The sequence below is a fragment of the Cebus imitator genome, unplaced genomic scaffold (assembly GCF_001604975.1).
Source record: "Cebus imitator isolate Cc_AM_T3 unplaced genomic scaffold, Cebus_imitator-1.0 Scaffold137, whole genome shotgun sequence".
In the NCBI taxonomy this organism is placed as follows: domain Eukaryota; kingdom Metazoa; phylum Chordata; class Mammalia; order Primates; family Cebidae; genus Cebus; species Cebus imitator.
This window is the reverse complement of record NW_016107452.1, coordinates 4,147,719-4,163,440: the sequence shown is the minus strand read 5'-3', so window position 1 is coordinate 4,163,440 and position 15,722 is coordinate 4,147,719. Positions and strand designations below refer to the sequence as shown.

Sequence of the window (15,722 nt, the reverse complement as noted above, 5' to 3'; positions counted from 1 at the left end):
CATCCAATAGCCCTGAGTCACATGGGGGAGAAATTCAATGCCTTATTCTCTTCCAGTCATTCTGACTAGGTCAAGGGGAGTGTCAGTGAGGTGCCACAACATTTTTAATGCCTAATACTTTAAAAACTTTGCTTTTTCACAGAGAGATCAGGTCTTGGCAATCCACAGCACTCTGGCTGGAGCACAAGACCTCTCCTTTATTTCTATTATCTCTTCATGCTTGTCTTCTCTGAGGGCAGTAAGCATTGCCAGCTTTCCACTGGGTGGTGATGTGTTTCCTTTCAAATGAGTTAAGTAGAGAGTGAATTGATTGAAACAAAACAAAACAAACAAACAAAAAAAGGATTTTAAATGTTAAGTAGAGGTGATATAAAATATGGTAAAAACCGTGGCAGAGATACACAAATGACCATGGGTGGGAAAATGCTGGAGAGATGGGAGAGGACCCCGGCTCTGGAGTCAGACAAACCTAGGTTCAAACGCCAGCTCCCCTGCCTTGTGGCTGGGACTGTGGCTGAATTCCCGCACTGGGAAACTGGGTGGTGAGGGTGGGAGAAGACTGCCTGGACACTGAGGGACCATCTGCCAAGCCTGCGGAGCCCCAAGTGTGGCCCATCTGAGGCTCTTTCCTAGGAGCTAGGGCTGCTGAGGAGAAGAGCAGAATAGAGAATAGTTTGTTACCACCCCTTTGTAACTGATTAGTTTACTTTGTATACTTTGTAACAACTCCCTCCTGGTTACTCTGAGGCTCTTTCCTAGGAGTTAGGGCTACTGGGGAGAACAGCAGAATAGAGAATAATTTGTAACTACTCCTTCCTTTGCACAATTTGTATACTTTTTACTACTTTGCATACTTTTTAACTACTCCTTCCTAGTTACAAACAGGGGTTTAGGGCTGGCTGCAGTGGCTCATGCCTGTAATCTGAGCACTTTGGGAAGCTGGATAACTGGAGGTCAGGAGTTCCAGGCTAGCCTGCCCAACATGGTAAAACCCCATCTCTACTAAAAATACAAACAAACAAACAAAAAATTAGCTGGGCATCCTGGCACGTGCCTGTAATCCCAGATTCTTGGGAGGCTGAGACAGGAGAATTGCTTGAATCCAGGAGGCAGAGGATGCAGTAAGCCGAGATTAAACCACTGCACTCCAGCCTGGGTGACAGACCGAGACTCCATTTCAAAATAAATAAATAAATAAAATAAAATAAAATAAAAAGGGGGTTTAGAGACAGACTAGGGCAGGTTCCGGCCTTGGCTTTGCCTCTCTAAGCTGTGTGACCTTGAGCATATTTCTTGACTTCTCTGAGCTTCAGTTTGTCCATCTGTAAAATGAGGCTTCTACAGGAACATTTCCCACAGGTTGTTTTGATCATTAAGTGAGGTAAGAAAAACAAAATGCTTAGCAAAGTACCTGGCATATAACATGCATTTAGTCAATGTCAGCCATCAACATTTAATTGAATTTGGTTTCATTTAAGTTAATTAAGTCATGAAGTCAGTGAGTTCTGCAGCCAGAAGCCTTTGTAAGCCTCCCTAAGTCAAGTCCAGAGCCTTGGCCACATCACCCTAATTGGGGATAATGTCTGGCTGGTGGTCATTCTTAGTGCAAGAATGGAGCTTTTCAACATCAGGGAACAGTGTAAGCAAATGGTGATGAAGCCCTGCCATGAACAATTAGGCAAATATTTAAAAAGATGTTTCAAAGAATATTTAACATCACAGAGAGATGTTTTGATATAGAAATAGGTAGAAAAGCAGTCTGTAAGATACTATATACCTATTCAGCCATAAAAAGAAATGAAGTACTGGCCGGGCATGGTGGCTCATGCCTGTAATCCCAGCACTCTGGGAGACAGAGGCAGGCAGACTGCCTGAGCTCAGGAAACTGAGACCAGCCTGGGCAACATGGTGAAACCCCATCTCTACTAAAAATACAAAAATCAGCCATGTGTGGTGGAGCACACTGGTAACCCCAGCTACTCGGGAGGGCTGAGGCACAAGAATTGCTTGAATCTGGGAGGCAGAGGTTGCAGTGAGCTAAGGTTACACCACTGCGCTCCAGCCTGGACGGCGCAGCTAGACACGGCCTCAAAACAAACCAGCAAAAAGCAGTAACAGCAACAAAAGTAAAAGCAGCACAGACCCAGACTGCAACACAGACGAGCCTTGACAACACTGTGCTATGTGAAAGAAGCCAGATACAAAGGCCCACCTATTGAAAGACTCCATTTATATGGGATGACTAGGAAGGGCAAGTCCACAGAGACAGACAGCAGATGGGGGTTTGCCTGGGACGGGGGAGGGGAGGACTAGGAGGTGATGGCTAAGGAGCGTGGGGTGTGTTTTGGAGGTGATGAAAATGTTCTAAAATTGATTGTGGTGGCAGATGTACAAATGTGAAAATATACCAAAGGCCATCGAACACTTTAAATGGGCAAATTAGGCTGGGTGTGGTAGCTCATCCCTGTAATCCCAGCACTTTGGGAGGCCAAGGCGGGTAGATCACCTGAGGTCAGGAGCTCAAGACTAGCCTGGCCAAAATAGCAAAACCCCTTCTCTACTAAAAATACAAAAATTAGCCAGGTATGGTGGCAGGTGCCTCTAATCCCAGCTACTCAGGAGGCTGAGGCAGGAGAATCACTTGAACCCAGAAGGTGGTGGTGGTGGTTGGGGCGGGGGTTGCAGTTAGTTTAGATCATGCCACTGCACACCAGCCTGCATGACAGAGTGAGACCCTGTCGCAATAAATAAATAAATAAAAGGGCAGTTTGTATGCTATGTCAATTACATCTCAATAAAGCTGTTAAAAATTGTGTACAATGGCTGGGTGCACTTTGGGAGGCTGAGGCAGGTGGACTACCTGAGGTCAGGCGTTTGAAACCAGTCTGACCAACATGGTGAAACCCCATCTCTATTTAAAAAAACATTATGTACAGTAAGTTTAAAATGAAGATTTTTATACACACACACATGCACACACAGAGACAGAGAGAGACTGGGAGACAAACACATATATCCACCACGATCATCTTGGGTAGTGAGTTTATAGGGATTTTTTTTTCTTTTCACTTATCCATGTTTTCTAAAGTTTTTATTATGAATCAGTACTACTTTGGGAAAAACAATGAACACTTTTTTTTTTTTTTTTTTCTAGGACAGTTCATTTTGCATTTCAATGTCAATCAAATAAGCGCCAAAGTGACTTCCCACCTGGGTCCACCTCTCTCGAGAAAAGGGAACCTCCTTGGAAGCCATTACCTTGTCCACATGGAGGGGCACGGCAAACCTCCTGAGGGTGGGGACCGAGGTGAGCTTGGCATTCTCCTTGAAGTCCTGGTTCAGGTTGGCCAGGTAGAAGAGCTGATAGAGACTGCTGTCCTCGTAGGCGATGACGTCAAACACAATGCAGCCATCCTCTTCGTAGGCGTTGACGTGATGGAAGACCACCATGGGGTCTGTGTAAAGCTTGGTCTGCACAGGCTGCCTGGTCCTTTGGTCGACGATGTGGATATAAGTCTGAAAAAGGACATACCCCCAGGGGTCAGCTCGCCCTCTCTCAGGCTGGCACTGTGGCATCTGGGGCCTGAACAGAACATAGCCTCACTACGCAGTAGGCTCAGGACTGTATCCCCGTTCTGCATTCTGTGTCTGCTCCACAAAGCCAGAGAGGCAAAAGTGCCCCCCAAAATGAGAGCTGTTTATTGTATTTCCGTAGGTCTTTTTGGGGGTGGGTTGGAGGACGGAGTCTTGTTCTGTCACCAGGCTGGAGTACAGTGGTTTGATCTCGGCTCCCTTCAACCTCTCCCTCCCAGGTCCAAGTGATTCTCCTGCCTCAGCCTCCCAAGTAGCTGAGATAACAGGCGCCCAAGACCACGCCCAGCTAGTTTTTTGTATTTTAGTAGAGACAGGGTTTCACCGTGTTGCCCAGGGTGGTCTGGAACTCCTGAGCTCAGGCAATTCACCTGCCTCAGCCTCCCAAAGTGCTGGGATTACAGGCTTGAGCCACTACACCTGGCTCCACAAATATATCTTTAAGATGGAGAGGAGGGACGAATTGCTGCCAGGGTCTCTGCAGTCACTAGGAGGACAGTATTTGGAGAGACTCCCAGTGTGCACGGTCTGCTTATTCCATTGTGCTGACATCCCAGCTCTCTGGAGATAACCAAGTTGGGGAGAATCTGCCAGGTACCAGGCTCCATCTAAGACTGGAGCCTCAGCAGGGCACAGTGGCTCACACTTGTCATTCCAGCAGTTTAGGAAGCCGAGGTAGGCAGATCACTTGAGGCCGGGAGTTTGAGACTAGCCTGGCCAACATGGCGCAACCCTCTCTCTATTAAAAATATGAAACATTAGCCAGGCGAGGTGGCGTGTGCCTGTAATCCCAGCTACTCGCGAGGCTGAGGCAGGAGAATCTCTTGAACCTGGGAGATGGAGGTTGCAGTGGGCCAAGATCGTGCCATCACACTGCAGCCTGGGTGACAAGAGCGAAATTCCATCTGAAGAAGCAGAAAGAAGGAGAAGGAGAAGGAGAAGGAGAAGAAAGAGGAGGAGGGGGAGGGGAGGGGGGAGGAAGGGGAGGAGGGGGAGGAGGGGGAGAAGGGGGGGGAGGAGGACTGACGCCTCTAAAATCCTAACCCCACCCTAACCCTCTTGGGTCTCGTCCTCTGGTCTCCACTACAGAGACTGCTTTCTGTTTTTTTCCGGTTTTCCAAGAGGCCCTTGTCACAGCAACCCTGTTTGTCCCAGAGGGGTGCCGTTGCGGTGGCCCCGGCTCCAGCTAACGAGCACATAGGGAGGGTCAGCTTATTAGGCTCTAGAGTTCGCCATATCTACAGCCCAATTTGCCTAATCGGAAGGAGGGGGTGTTTCTTTGCTTTCGGGCGCTCTGGTCTAGCCACGCCCGCTTCTGAAAGGAAGGGAGGCCTGCCCCACGCTGCTCTCTTGCCCCCTCCTGTGGTCAAGTTTCCCACCTTCCCCCTCCCCAGAATGAAGCTTGGGGTGTTCAGAGCAAGAGGGTGCAGAGGAAGAAGGCTTTGATGGTGTGGTGCTGGAGGTCAGGACGGAGAGGTGAAAACAGGGGTGATGGTTTGGGGCCTTTTCAGCCCCTGACCCTTATGCCTGGGCCAGCCACGTGGACTTTGCAGAAAGTTCTCTTCCAGATGCATGGCACAGGCTTTCCCAGGCCGTCGCCCTGCCACTGCAGGCTGTAACTGGACACATGGGACTCTCCGGGGACCAGGGGATGCAGTTTGGCGGCTTACAGGGCCCCATAGCTACTGCCTGGAAGAAGCCCCCACGATATTTGGGGAAACTGCTGCAGAGCAAACTCAATTTCAGCTGACGACTGGCAGGCCCTACACATGCGTTCCACAAATATTTATCGAGGGCCTACGATCATCAGACATTTATGTTTTTTTGAGACTGAGTTTCACTTTTGTTGCCCAGGCTGGAGTGCAATGGCGCCATCTTGGCTCACTGTACCCCCCACCTCCCAAGTTCAAGCAATTCTCCTGCCTCAGCCTCCAGAGTAGCTGGGATTACAGGCATGCACCACCACACATGGCTAATTTTATATTTTTGGTAGAGATGGGGTTTTGGTCAGGCTGGTCTCAAACTCCCAACCTCAAGTGATCTGCCTGCCTTAGCCTCCCAAAGTGCTGGGATTACAGGTGTGAGCCACTGTGCCTTTCCTTCTTTTTTTTTTTTCCCAAGACAAAGTCTCACTCTGTCACCCAGGCTGGAGTGCAGGGGCATGATCTCAGCTCACAGCAACCTCCACCTCCCAGGTTCAAGAGATTCTCATGCCTCAGCCTTCCAAGTAGCTGGGATTACAGATGCCTGCCACCATGCCTGGCTAATTTTTGTATTTTGAGTAGAGACAGGGTTTCACCATGTTGGCCAGGCTGGTTTCGAACTCCTGACCTTAGGTGATCCACCTGCCTCAGCCTCCCAAAGTGTGGGATTACGGGCATGAGCCACCATGCCTGGCTATTTCTTTAGGAACCAGAGGGACAAATAATTCCAAGCCCCTACTTTTATGGAGCTTACATGCTACTGGAGGCAAAGTCAAAAACAAGTATCCAACAGATAAGATGTGAGGCATGATGGAGGTGGGGAAATCCTGGGGCGGGCTCTATCACTGACAGGTCTGGCAATGAAGGCTGGGAGACCCGGGCGCTGAACTAAAACTAGATCAGCTGGGGAGCAAGCCATGGGGTGGGGGAGAGCATCATTCCAGGTGGCGGGGGCAGCAAACACAAATGCTCTGAGGCCAGAGTGTGTTTGGCCAGTTTGTGATCCAGGAAGAGGTGTGGAGGGAACAGAGAGCAAGTGGTCAGGATGAGGGCGTGTGGGGACAGACGTTGGTGAGGGAAGCCTTTGGATCTTATCCTGGGGAAGAGGAGAGCCCTCTAGAAGGGCCTGAGCCAAAGAGGGACCTCACCTGCCCCCTCACTCCTTTGTTCTCTTAACCACCTCACTCTTTGTCACGAGAAGAGAGGAGAGGCCTGAAAGAGAAAGGCCAGGGGAACAAATGTGTGGATATGTATATAAAAGTGCACATGAAGGGCAGGGTACAGTGGCTCACTCCTGGAATCCCAGCACTTTGGGAGGCCGAGGTGGGCAGATCACTTGAGGCCAGGAGTTTGAGATCAGCCTGGCCAACATGGTGAAACCCCACCTCTACCAAAAATATAAAAATCAGGCTGGGGGAGGTGGCTCAAGCCCATAATCCCAGCACTTTGGGAAGCCGAGGCAAGTGGATCACCTAAGGTCAGGAGTTTGAGACCTGCGTGACCAATATGGTGAAACCCTGTCTCTACTAAAAATGCAAAAATTAGTCAGGCATGGTGCTGCATGCCTGTAATCCCAGTTACTCTGGAGGCTGAGGCAGGAGAACTGCTTGAACCCAGGAGGCTGAGGTTGCAGTGAGCTGAGATTGTACCACTGTGCTCTAGCCTGGGCAATAAGAGCAAAACTCTGTCTCAAAAAAAAAAAAAAAAAAAGAAAAAAAATTGCCAGGCATAGTGGTGCATACCTGTAATCCCAACTACTCAGGAGGCTGAGGGAGGATCCTACCTTGAACCCAGAAGGTGGAGGTTGCAGTGAACCGATACTGCACCACTACACTCCAACCTGGGTGATAAGGTGGGACTCTGTCTCAAAAAAAAAAAAGAAAGAAAGAAAACCTAAAAGTGCACATGAAGGCAGAGAAGGTGGGGTAGAAGAGGTCAGCGGGTAGCGGTAGGTTCCTTCCCACACGGGGGTGGATGGGAAGCAGAGGAGAGTGGGGGAAAAGTGAGTTGGGGAGGATTGTGTTTGTGGCTTTCTATACTTGTATATTCTTTGAATAGGTAACACTGAGAACTACTGGATATTTTTCAAAAGTGAAGTAACAACATTAAAAAAAAAAAAAAAAGAAAAGACCAGGTGCAGTGGCTCACACCTGTAATCCCAACACTTTGGAAGGGCAAGGCAGGAGGATCACTTGAGCCCAGAGTTTGAAGCTAGTCTGGGCAACATAGCAAGACCCCAATCTCTACAGAAAAACAAAATATTAGCCAGGCATAGCGGCATGCGCCTGTGGTCCCAGCCACTTGAGGGGTTGAGGTGGGAGGATCTTCTGAGCCTAGGAGCTTGAGGCTGCAGTGAGCTGTGATCGTACCACAAAAACAACAGCCCCCTGTACACACACACACACAAACCCAACAAATAAATACCAAATACATACACACATGCATACGTACACATTCACACACATATGCACATACATGCATATGTATGTGTACACATATACATGCATACATGCGTATACAAGCATGTAACACATACATACATACTTTGAGCACTCAGGTGTGCCTGAATGGAAGGAGGGTTTTCTATTGAATCGTCTGGTGGAAAATGCTGCCATTACAATGTCTAAACCTCTGGCACCTAACGCCCCAACGTTACATGCTGGGAGCAGACATGCTGAAGGGGTCTTGACAGCAGGGCGACGGCTGGAAGGAGCCCAGTTCTCCATCAGGACTGAGGACTCACTCCTTTTGCTGCTGGGCATGTGGGGACTGCCAAGGCTTCCACGGTTGCCCAAGGTGGCCCCCCTTGCCTGGACAGTCTGCATCTGATGACTCATTGCCGTGGGGGTACAAAGGCCTGGGGGCCATTCTGAAGGACCAGAACGCACGGGAAGGTGGGCAGATGCCTCTGGTACCCTCCTCCCTCTTCCATGCCACTTCCTTCCCTTAACCTCCACCCTCTTGCACGCAGGCCTCCCTCCACGGGTAGCCAGCACCCACTGGGTTGGAGTCCAGCCAGGCCTCACCTTCTCCTCCCTGTGGAAAGCCAGGCAGGAGGCCCAGTTCACTCCCCGGATGTACGCGGTTGCCATCTTGAGAATATCCAACCTGAAAGGCTGCTCAAGGAAGATGACGTAGTTCTCGGTGACACCAAAGCTGTGGTAGTAGCTTGGGGAGAGCAGGGAGCGGGACGGGATGGAGCAGAACACCTCCGTGTGCTTCCAGGAGCTCTTCCCCTTCTTCTTGCCCTCTAGCAAGATGAAAAGCAAGTCTCAGGAATTGTGCAGGACCTGGCCGGCCCCCCAAGACCACACCACCGTCACTTACAAATTGACTTGATGGCTGAAAACAACCCTTAAATTAAGCAGCAACGTGTAGACAGGGAACGCGGCTGCAGCTGTGGCTGCTGCAGGGGCCAGGCCGAGAACTTCCACTCAGCACCTATCCCATCTACAGTCTGAAAACCACTGAACCCAGAGGGAGGCCTCCAAGTCAGGGGTCTTCAACTACAGCCTGGGGGCTGACTCCTGCCTCCACCTGTACGTTTGTTTGAGTTGGAGACTCCCTCTGTTGCCCAGGCTGGCGTGTGGTGGTGAAATCTCAGCTCTTTGCAACCTCCACCTCTTGAGTTCAAGCGATTCTCCTGCCTCAGCCTCTAGAGTAGCTGGTATTACAGGTTCACACAACCAGACCCAGCTAATTTTTGTATTTTTAGTGGAGAAGGGGTTTTGCCATGTTGGCCAGGCTGGTCTTGAACTCCTGACCTCAGATGATCCACCCACCTTGACTTCCCAAAGTGCTGAGATTACAGGTCTGAGCCGTCACACCCGGCCTGTGAACAAAGTTTTATTTGGTACATGGCATGCAGACTCCTTTGGGCATGTCTACAGCTACTTTTGAGCTCCAGAGACAGAGTTGAGTTGTGACAGAGGCTATATGGTCCTCAGAGCCTTAAATATTTATGATCTGGCCCTTTTTCCTGACCTCTCCTCTGGAGCAGTACATCCCAAACTGTAATGTGCTTAGGAATCATCTGGGGATCCTGACACATTGTGGGGTTTGACTCTGCTGGGGTGGGGTCTCAGATTCTGCATTTCTATGAAGCTCCCAGGTGATGGGTAAGTTTCCCAGGCCTAAGCTTTTGCCGTTTTGCTGAGAATGATCATTTGACATGTATGTTCATAGGGTTTCCACAAATTTCTCTTGGTAGTGCCCATTCTAAAACACCTGGGCATGGGACTAAGTACCTATTGTGATGAGGTTTTTTTTTTTGCGATGGAGTCTTACTCTGTTGCCCAGGTTGGAGTGAAGTGGAGCAATCTCAGCTCACTGCAACCTCTGCCTCCTAGGTTCAAGTGATTCTCCTGCCCCAGCCTCCTGAGTAGCTGGGATTACAGTCACATGCCACCACGCCGGGCTAATTTTTGTATTTTAGTAGAGATGGGGTTTCATCATGTTGGTCAGGCTGGTCTTGAACTCCTGATCTTGTGATCCACCCACCTTGGCCTCCCAAAGTGCTGGGATTACAGGTGTGAGCCACTGTGCCCAGCCGTGATGAGGGGCTTTTATATATAGACTGTCAAGCTAGGCCGTAGGATGGCCATTTTATAGACAGAAAACTAAGGCTTAGTAGAATGGACTATTATCATGGTCAGTCACAGGGTTAAGCCAAGAAAACACAGACCCCTTAGCCTCCCTCATAGAGTGAAGGTAGAGAACAGAATAAAATAAAGCAGCCATCCAAGTGCCTCGGCCCGCACCCAAACACGGAAGGTGCTCAGTACCTGTTCAGTTTTCTTATTCCTCTGCAAGCATGAGTCACTCACTGGCCAAAAGGCCTCCCCACCCAGGCCTGGGGCTTGCTTATAATGAGTTATCTGCAAACTTCTCCACCTCTCTGTGGCCACCTGTGTACACTGTAAACAGCTGGCTTGTGGGAGGGATGCTGTGGGGTTCTGGGATAGTTCTTTGCTTTATAAAACAAATGGAACACAATGCAAACTGAAACAAAAAGCACCGTGGCCTGGGAGGGGCAGGATGGGGCATGAGTCCTCATGCCACCGCCACCATGGAGCAGGTGGCCTGAGGATCGCTGCTGGCAGGATGTCAGTCACTCCTGGGAGCTGTGTGACTGGGGTGTGTCACCTGATCCCCTGAGCCTCACAGTCCTCCTCTGTAATACAAAGTGGCAAACTCAAATTCCTAGACAAGCCCCAGGTCTGACAGTCTAGGATTCTAAGCTTGACCCCTATATCCCTTTACTGGCTTAATGAATGAGAGTTCTATTTAACAAGTATACTCAGGGTACTGTCTGACCTTGGAGTCTCACGACTCCAGGCAGAGCCTGGTAATTTGCTCAGTGGGTTCTACAAGACTGTGGGGGATATGGGGGCAGCAAGGATCACAGACAAAAACTTGTTTTTTCTAAACCTGAAGATCAAATGAAGCATTGTTGTAGGTCTGCACTGTATCCTGAGTCCTGTGCAGCTGTCTTCACAGGTTTAAATCTGCTGGGTGTGGTTCCCAGGAGGGTCCTGCACAATCATGGACTAAGAACCCCTGTTTCCTCCCCCTTAGTATCATGCAATCGCGGCAGCCTGGGCTTGGCTCCAAGATCCCAGCTCCATATGGAGAAGGTCCAGAAGGCGTGGAGAACAGGGTGGGGATCTGGAATGGATCCCAGCAGGGCTGAGTTCCCTGAACAACCCTGGAACCCTGGCTGCAGGGGCTGGCAATGAAAGTAGGTGGTACAACCATGCCACAGTTTGTCAGGATGCTGAAAAAACGGATGGATGAATGAACTGATAGATGGGTGGGTGGGTGCATGGATGGGTGGATAGCAGATGGATGGATGGATCATGGGTGGATGGATAGATGGTGGATGGAAGGATGGATAGTGGATGGATAGATGTTGGGTGGGGGAATGGATGGTTAGTAGATGGGTAGATGGATGGATGATGGGTGGATGGATGGTGGATAGATGGATGGATGATGGATGTATGGACAGGTGGGTGGCTCAATGGATGGTTGGGTGCTGGGTAAGTGGATGGATGGATGGGAGAATGGGTAGATGGATGAATGGATTCATGGTGGGTGGATGGGTAGGTGGGTGGATGCATGGATGGATGGTGGATGGGTGGGTGGATGGATGGGTGGATGGGTAGCTCAATGGATGGTGGGTGAATTAATGTTTGGATGGTAAGTAGATAATGCATGAATGGATGGGTGGGAGATGGGTGGATAAATTAATAAAATAATAAACTGGAGCCTAAATAAAAGGAGATTAGACTAGAAAAGGGATTTCCTTCTTCCAAGAGGAATCCCAGCAACTCCTCTTTTCTCCTACAGGAAAGTACTGAGTTCACTGTCATCTGAATAATCTAGAGGGGAAAGTACCTCACTGAGTCTATGTCATCAACAAAAAACACACAACTCTTCAGAAGGAGCCAGCCTTGGCTGCTTGTGTTTAATTCTATTCCCCAGAATGGCCTACCTGGTACTGTGGCGGGGATCTTAAAAATCACGTATTTTGTCTTCCCTTTTTCCACAATGGATGTGCCCATGTTGAGAACATTTCCGGCCTCATCATAATGGGGATGTGACGTTGCCAGATTTACCGCCACATATTTACAATAATCAACCTGCAAGATATGATACCACCTGGTTTTTTTAAAGGAGAAAGGTTGAAATCCTCTGAAACCCTGACTGATTCTAGGTTTATAGAGATGAGGGATATTTTTGTACATCTCTGGATCTGAAAATGATACAGAATTTGCTTTTAAAGAAGACTTTCACTCTTGTGATCTGATATAACTCAAATGGGGATGTGAGGGGCTCCAACACCAAACAGATTACAGGGGTGTTAGGGAGCTGGTGTGCCTCTGTGGCTATCATTCCAATCCTGCTGCCTGACCCTGTTGGCGTCCTCAACATGGAAACAAGATTCCTCACTGCAAAAAGCTCTGAGCAATGACCTGGGCAGAGAGGTAGCCTTTGAGCTAATCTTGGCCACAGCTCTGTCATTCTGGCTTAAATTCTGCCCTTTTGCATTGTACAGAAGCATAAATCTCCAGGCCTCTCTTATAGGATTATTCTGGGAATGGAGAGGTTACAAAAACATCAGGTCAAAGTGAAGCTCGATGAACAGGCTGAATGATGACCCTCATTCCGGAGTCTGCAGCTGCAGAACAATGGAGTGGCCGGAGACAAACCGTCTGCCTTTCCTCCCGCCCAGAGTCACGTAACTCCATTCTCTCCCAGCATTTCCTCCCTGTGGCCTTGTGGAAAGCGTCATCAGTTGGACTGATGCCATCTAGCTTAAAAAGAGCTGGACATAATTTCACAGCTAAGAAAAGCCGCATCTCTTTAACAGATCGTTAAAACGTATTGCAAAGACATCGGAGTTTTGAACAGCCAGCCGGAGAAAATTGAAAATGGGTCTATTGATTTTCACCAAAATGTCAACTTGATTCGTCCCAGGAAAGGTATGTGCCTGGGCACTTGTTCTTGTGTCCTAGCTTTTTGCCTAATGCCTCCCTCTTCAGGTCAATAGAAGGTAGAATTGTTGGGAATCCCAGGGGTTACAACAGAGTCATTCATTTAAATTCTCACTGAACTTGCTCGATGCCAAGAATTATAAACACACTTATGGGTTGAATTGTCTTGTAAAAAAAATAGGTTGAAGTCCTTGCCCCGGGTATCTGCGAATGTGACTTTACTTGGAAACACTCTTTTTTTTTTTTTTTTTTTTTTGAGACGGAGTCTTGCTCTGTCACCCAAGCTGGAGTCCAGTGGTGTGATCTCTGCTTACCACAACCTCCGCCTCCTGGGTTCAAGCAATTCTCCTGCCTCAGCCTCCAGAGTGGCTGGGATTACAAGCGGGGACCACGCCCAGCTAATTTTTTGTATCTTTAGTAGAGATGGGGTTTCACCATGTTGGCCAGGCTGGTCTCGAACTCCTGACCTCAGGATCAGCCCGCCTTGACCTCCCAAAGTGATGGGATCACAGGTGTAGGCTACCGCGGCCAGCCAATTTCTGTTGTTATTGGTTATTTTTTTATTTTTATTTTTTTCTGAGATAGAGTTTTGCTCTTGATGCCCAGGCTGGAGTGCAATGGTGCGATCTCAGCTCACTGCGACCTTCAGCTCTTGAGTTCAAGTGATTCTCCTGCCTCAGCCTCCCGAGTGGCTGGGATTACAGGCATGTGCTATCATGTCCAGCTAATTTTTTGTATTTGTAGTAGGGATGGGTTTTCACCACGCTGGCCAGGCTGGTCTTGAACTCCTGACCTCAGGTGATTTGCCTGCCTCAGCCTCTCAAAGTGCTGGGAAAGATGTGAGCCACTGCACCCGGCCAATTTCTATTGTTTTAAGAAAACTTTTTTGTGTGACATGGTTACAGCAGCCCCAGGAAATGGATATAGATGTGAAGATAAAAACAACACAGTCCCTGCCTAGCACCTAGTGCTAAGTGTGGTGCTAGGGCTTGGGATCCAACAGCATTAGAGGAGGGGGCCCTCTGGTGAGCTCCTTGCAGGCTGAGTAGCCTCGCCCTGGGCGTCCCCAACTCTCCCTTTCTTGAGTCAGGAAGTAATGCTGGTTACATATGTGTCGATACCTTCTCCAGGGTTTCCAGAGTCTGTGGGTTGATTTTCCTGATGTAATTGGTCTCTGAGGTTGCATAGAAGTCTTCTCCGCACTTCATGATGTTGATCAGGCAGTTGTCCGTGAAATCGGGGATGGTGTGAGTCAAATAGGAGAAAGCTCTGGGAAGAAAAGCAAATCGACAGAGTCAGTAGCTGTGTCCACCCAGCCAGAGAAGTCTGTCCTAGATGGCTTTATTTTCCTACCACTTAAAAATCCTTTACTTCAACTAAGAAAGAAAAAGCAACTGGTTCCCAAAGGGTCACCTGAGGAATCTGAATAACTCACGTATCAAGTTCACCAAAGACACCCCCACCTTGACTCAGCTAAGAAATAAGTCAGCTGGAATGCCATGGTCACCAGCTGATCCTTCCTGGGCTCCCCGAAACCCAAAGGTCTCCAACATCAGAGCTAGCAAGACATATTGTTCCAAAGTATGTCAAGAAGCTCTGCGGTGCTGTGACTGCTATCGGTAGGAAAAAAAAAAAAAGAAGCTCTACAGAGATCACGTATGAACCCATAACGGCTCCCCAAGCCTAACAACACATCTAATATCTGCTTTGCCAGGAATGTGAGTCCACACTGGTTATCTCATTTTATCCAGGAAATTAGTTTTTTATTTAAAAAGGAAAACAAACTAATTATGAGTTAACAACACATGGCTCATTTGATCAGAAGGTACACTCAAAGCAGAAAGAAAAACCAAGGGGGTTTAACGGGAGTGAAATTGGCAAATCCGGGATCAGTGTATTGGGGAGTGCTCCTCCTGCTGACGAATACTGGAACAACAAGGAGGTTTGGTTCCAGGATCTCCAGGTGGTTTTAAACTGGTGATCATGGCATCTCCCCTACCAGGTAAGTACTGTGGTTTTAAATTCATTTGCTCCTTCCTCCTCCTTTCTCACTGGCTCCTGCTCTGCACCTCCTATTTGCAAATGTGATTTCGGGGCTTGCCTTGAGCCAGCCCCAGAGCTGGATACTGGAATGGGAGAGATGACTTCAGGACTGAAAACAGCAGAAGCAGGCTTCCATCTCTGGGCCAGTCTACCCTTCACCTCTGTCATAACTCTTTTATGTTTAAAGAGTTTCAGAAGGAAAATACTGATGGCAGGCCTGATTCCCTGGCCAGGAATGTGTCAGATATGTAACACATTCATATGCATCCTAACCCAGATAATTTAAAATGTATGCAGTGGCCAGGCACAGAGGTTCATGCCTGTAAATCCCAGCACTTTCGGAGGCAGAGGTGGGTGAATCACCTGAGGCCATGAGTTCAAGACCAGTCTGACCAACATGGTGAAACCCCGTTTCTACTGAAAATACAAAAATTAGCCTAGTGTGGTGGTGGGCACCTGTAATCCCAGCTACTCGGGAGGCTGACGCAGGAGAATTGCTTGAGCCCAGAAGGTGGAGGTTGCGGTGAACTGAGATTGCACCATTGCACTCCAACTTGGGCAATAAGAATCAAACTCCATCTCAAAAAAATAAATACATAAATGAAATGAAATATAAAATTTCAGCAAAAAATTTCCCCCTCCTCATCATTCATCTGCCCCACGTCCCGTAGGCATCCTTTCCTAGTTTCTTTATGCATGCACAAGTAAAATTTAATCTAGATTTCTTCCTGCTTTTTCACACAAAGTACAGCTTATAACATGTTCTTTCTACACCTTCCTTTTTCTTTCTTTTTTTTTTTTTTGAGACAGAGTTTCACTCTTGTTACCCAGGCTGGAGTGCAATGGCGCGATCTCGGCTCACCACAACCTCCGCCTCCTGGGTTCAGGC

General features: G+C 48.5%; 1 protein-coding gene across 1 annotated transcript in view; it reads right to left on the bottom strand.

The window, feature by feature from the left end:
• BCO1 (beta-carotene oxygenase 1) overlaps positions 1-15,722 on the bottom strand; it is a 49,244-nt gene that overhangs the window by 16,856 nt on the left and 16,666 nt on the right. Inside the window, exons 4-7 of the mRNA XM_017541860.2 lie at positions 13,912-14,059; positions 11,788-11,935; positions 8,321-8,544; positions 3,259-3,516 (exon numbers count right to left, since the gene is read on the bottom strand). Of these exons, the coding sequence (XP_017397349.1) occupies positions 3,259-3,516; positions 8,321-8,544; positions 11,788-11,935; positions 13,912-14,059 (778 nt within the window). The remainder of the gene's footprint in view (positions 1-3,258; positions 3,517-8,320; positions 8,545-11,787; positions 11,936-13,911; positions 14,060-15,722) is intronic.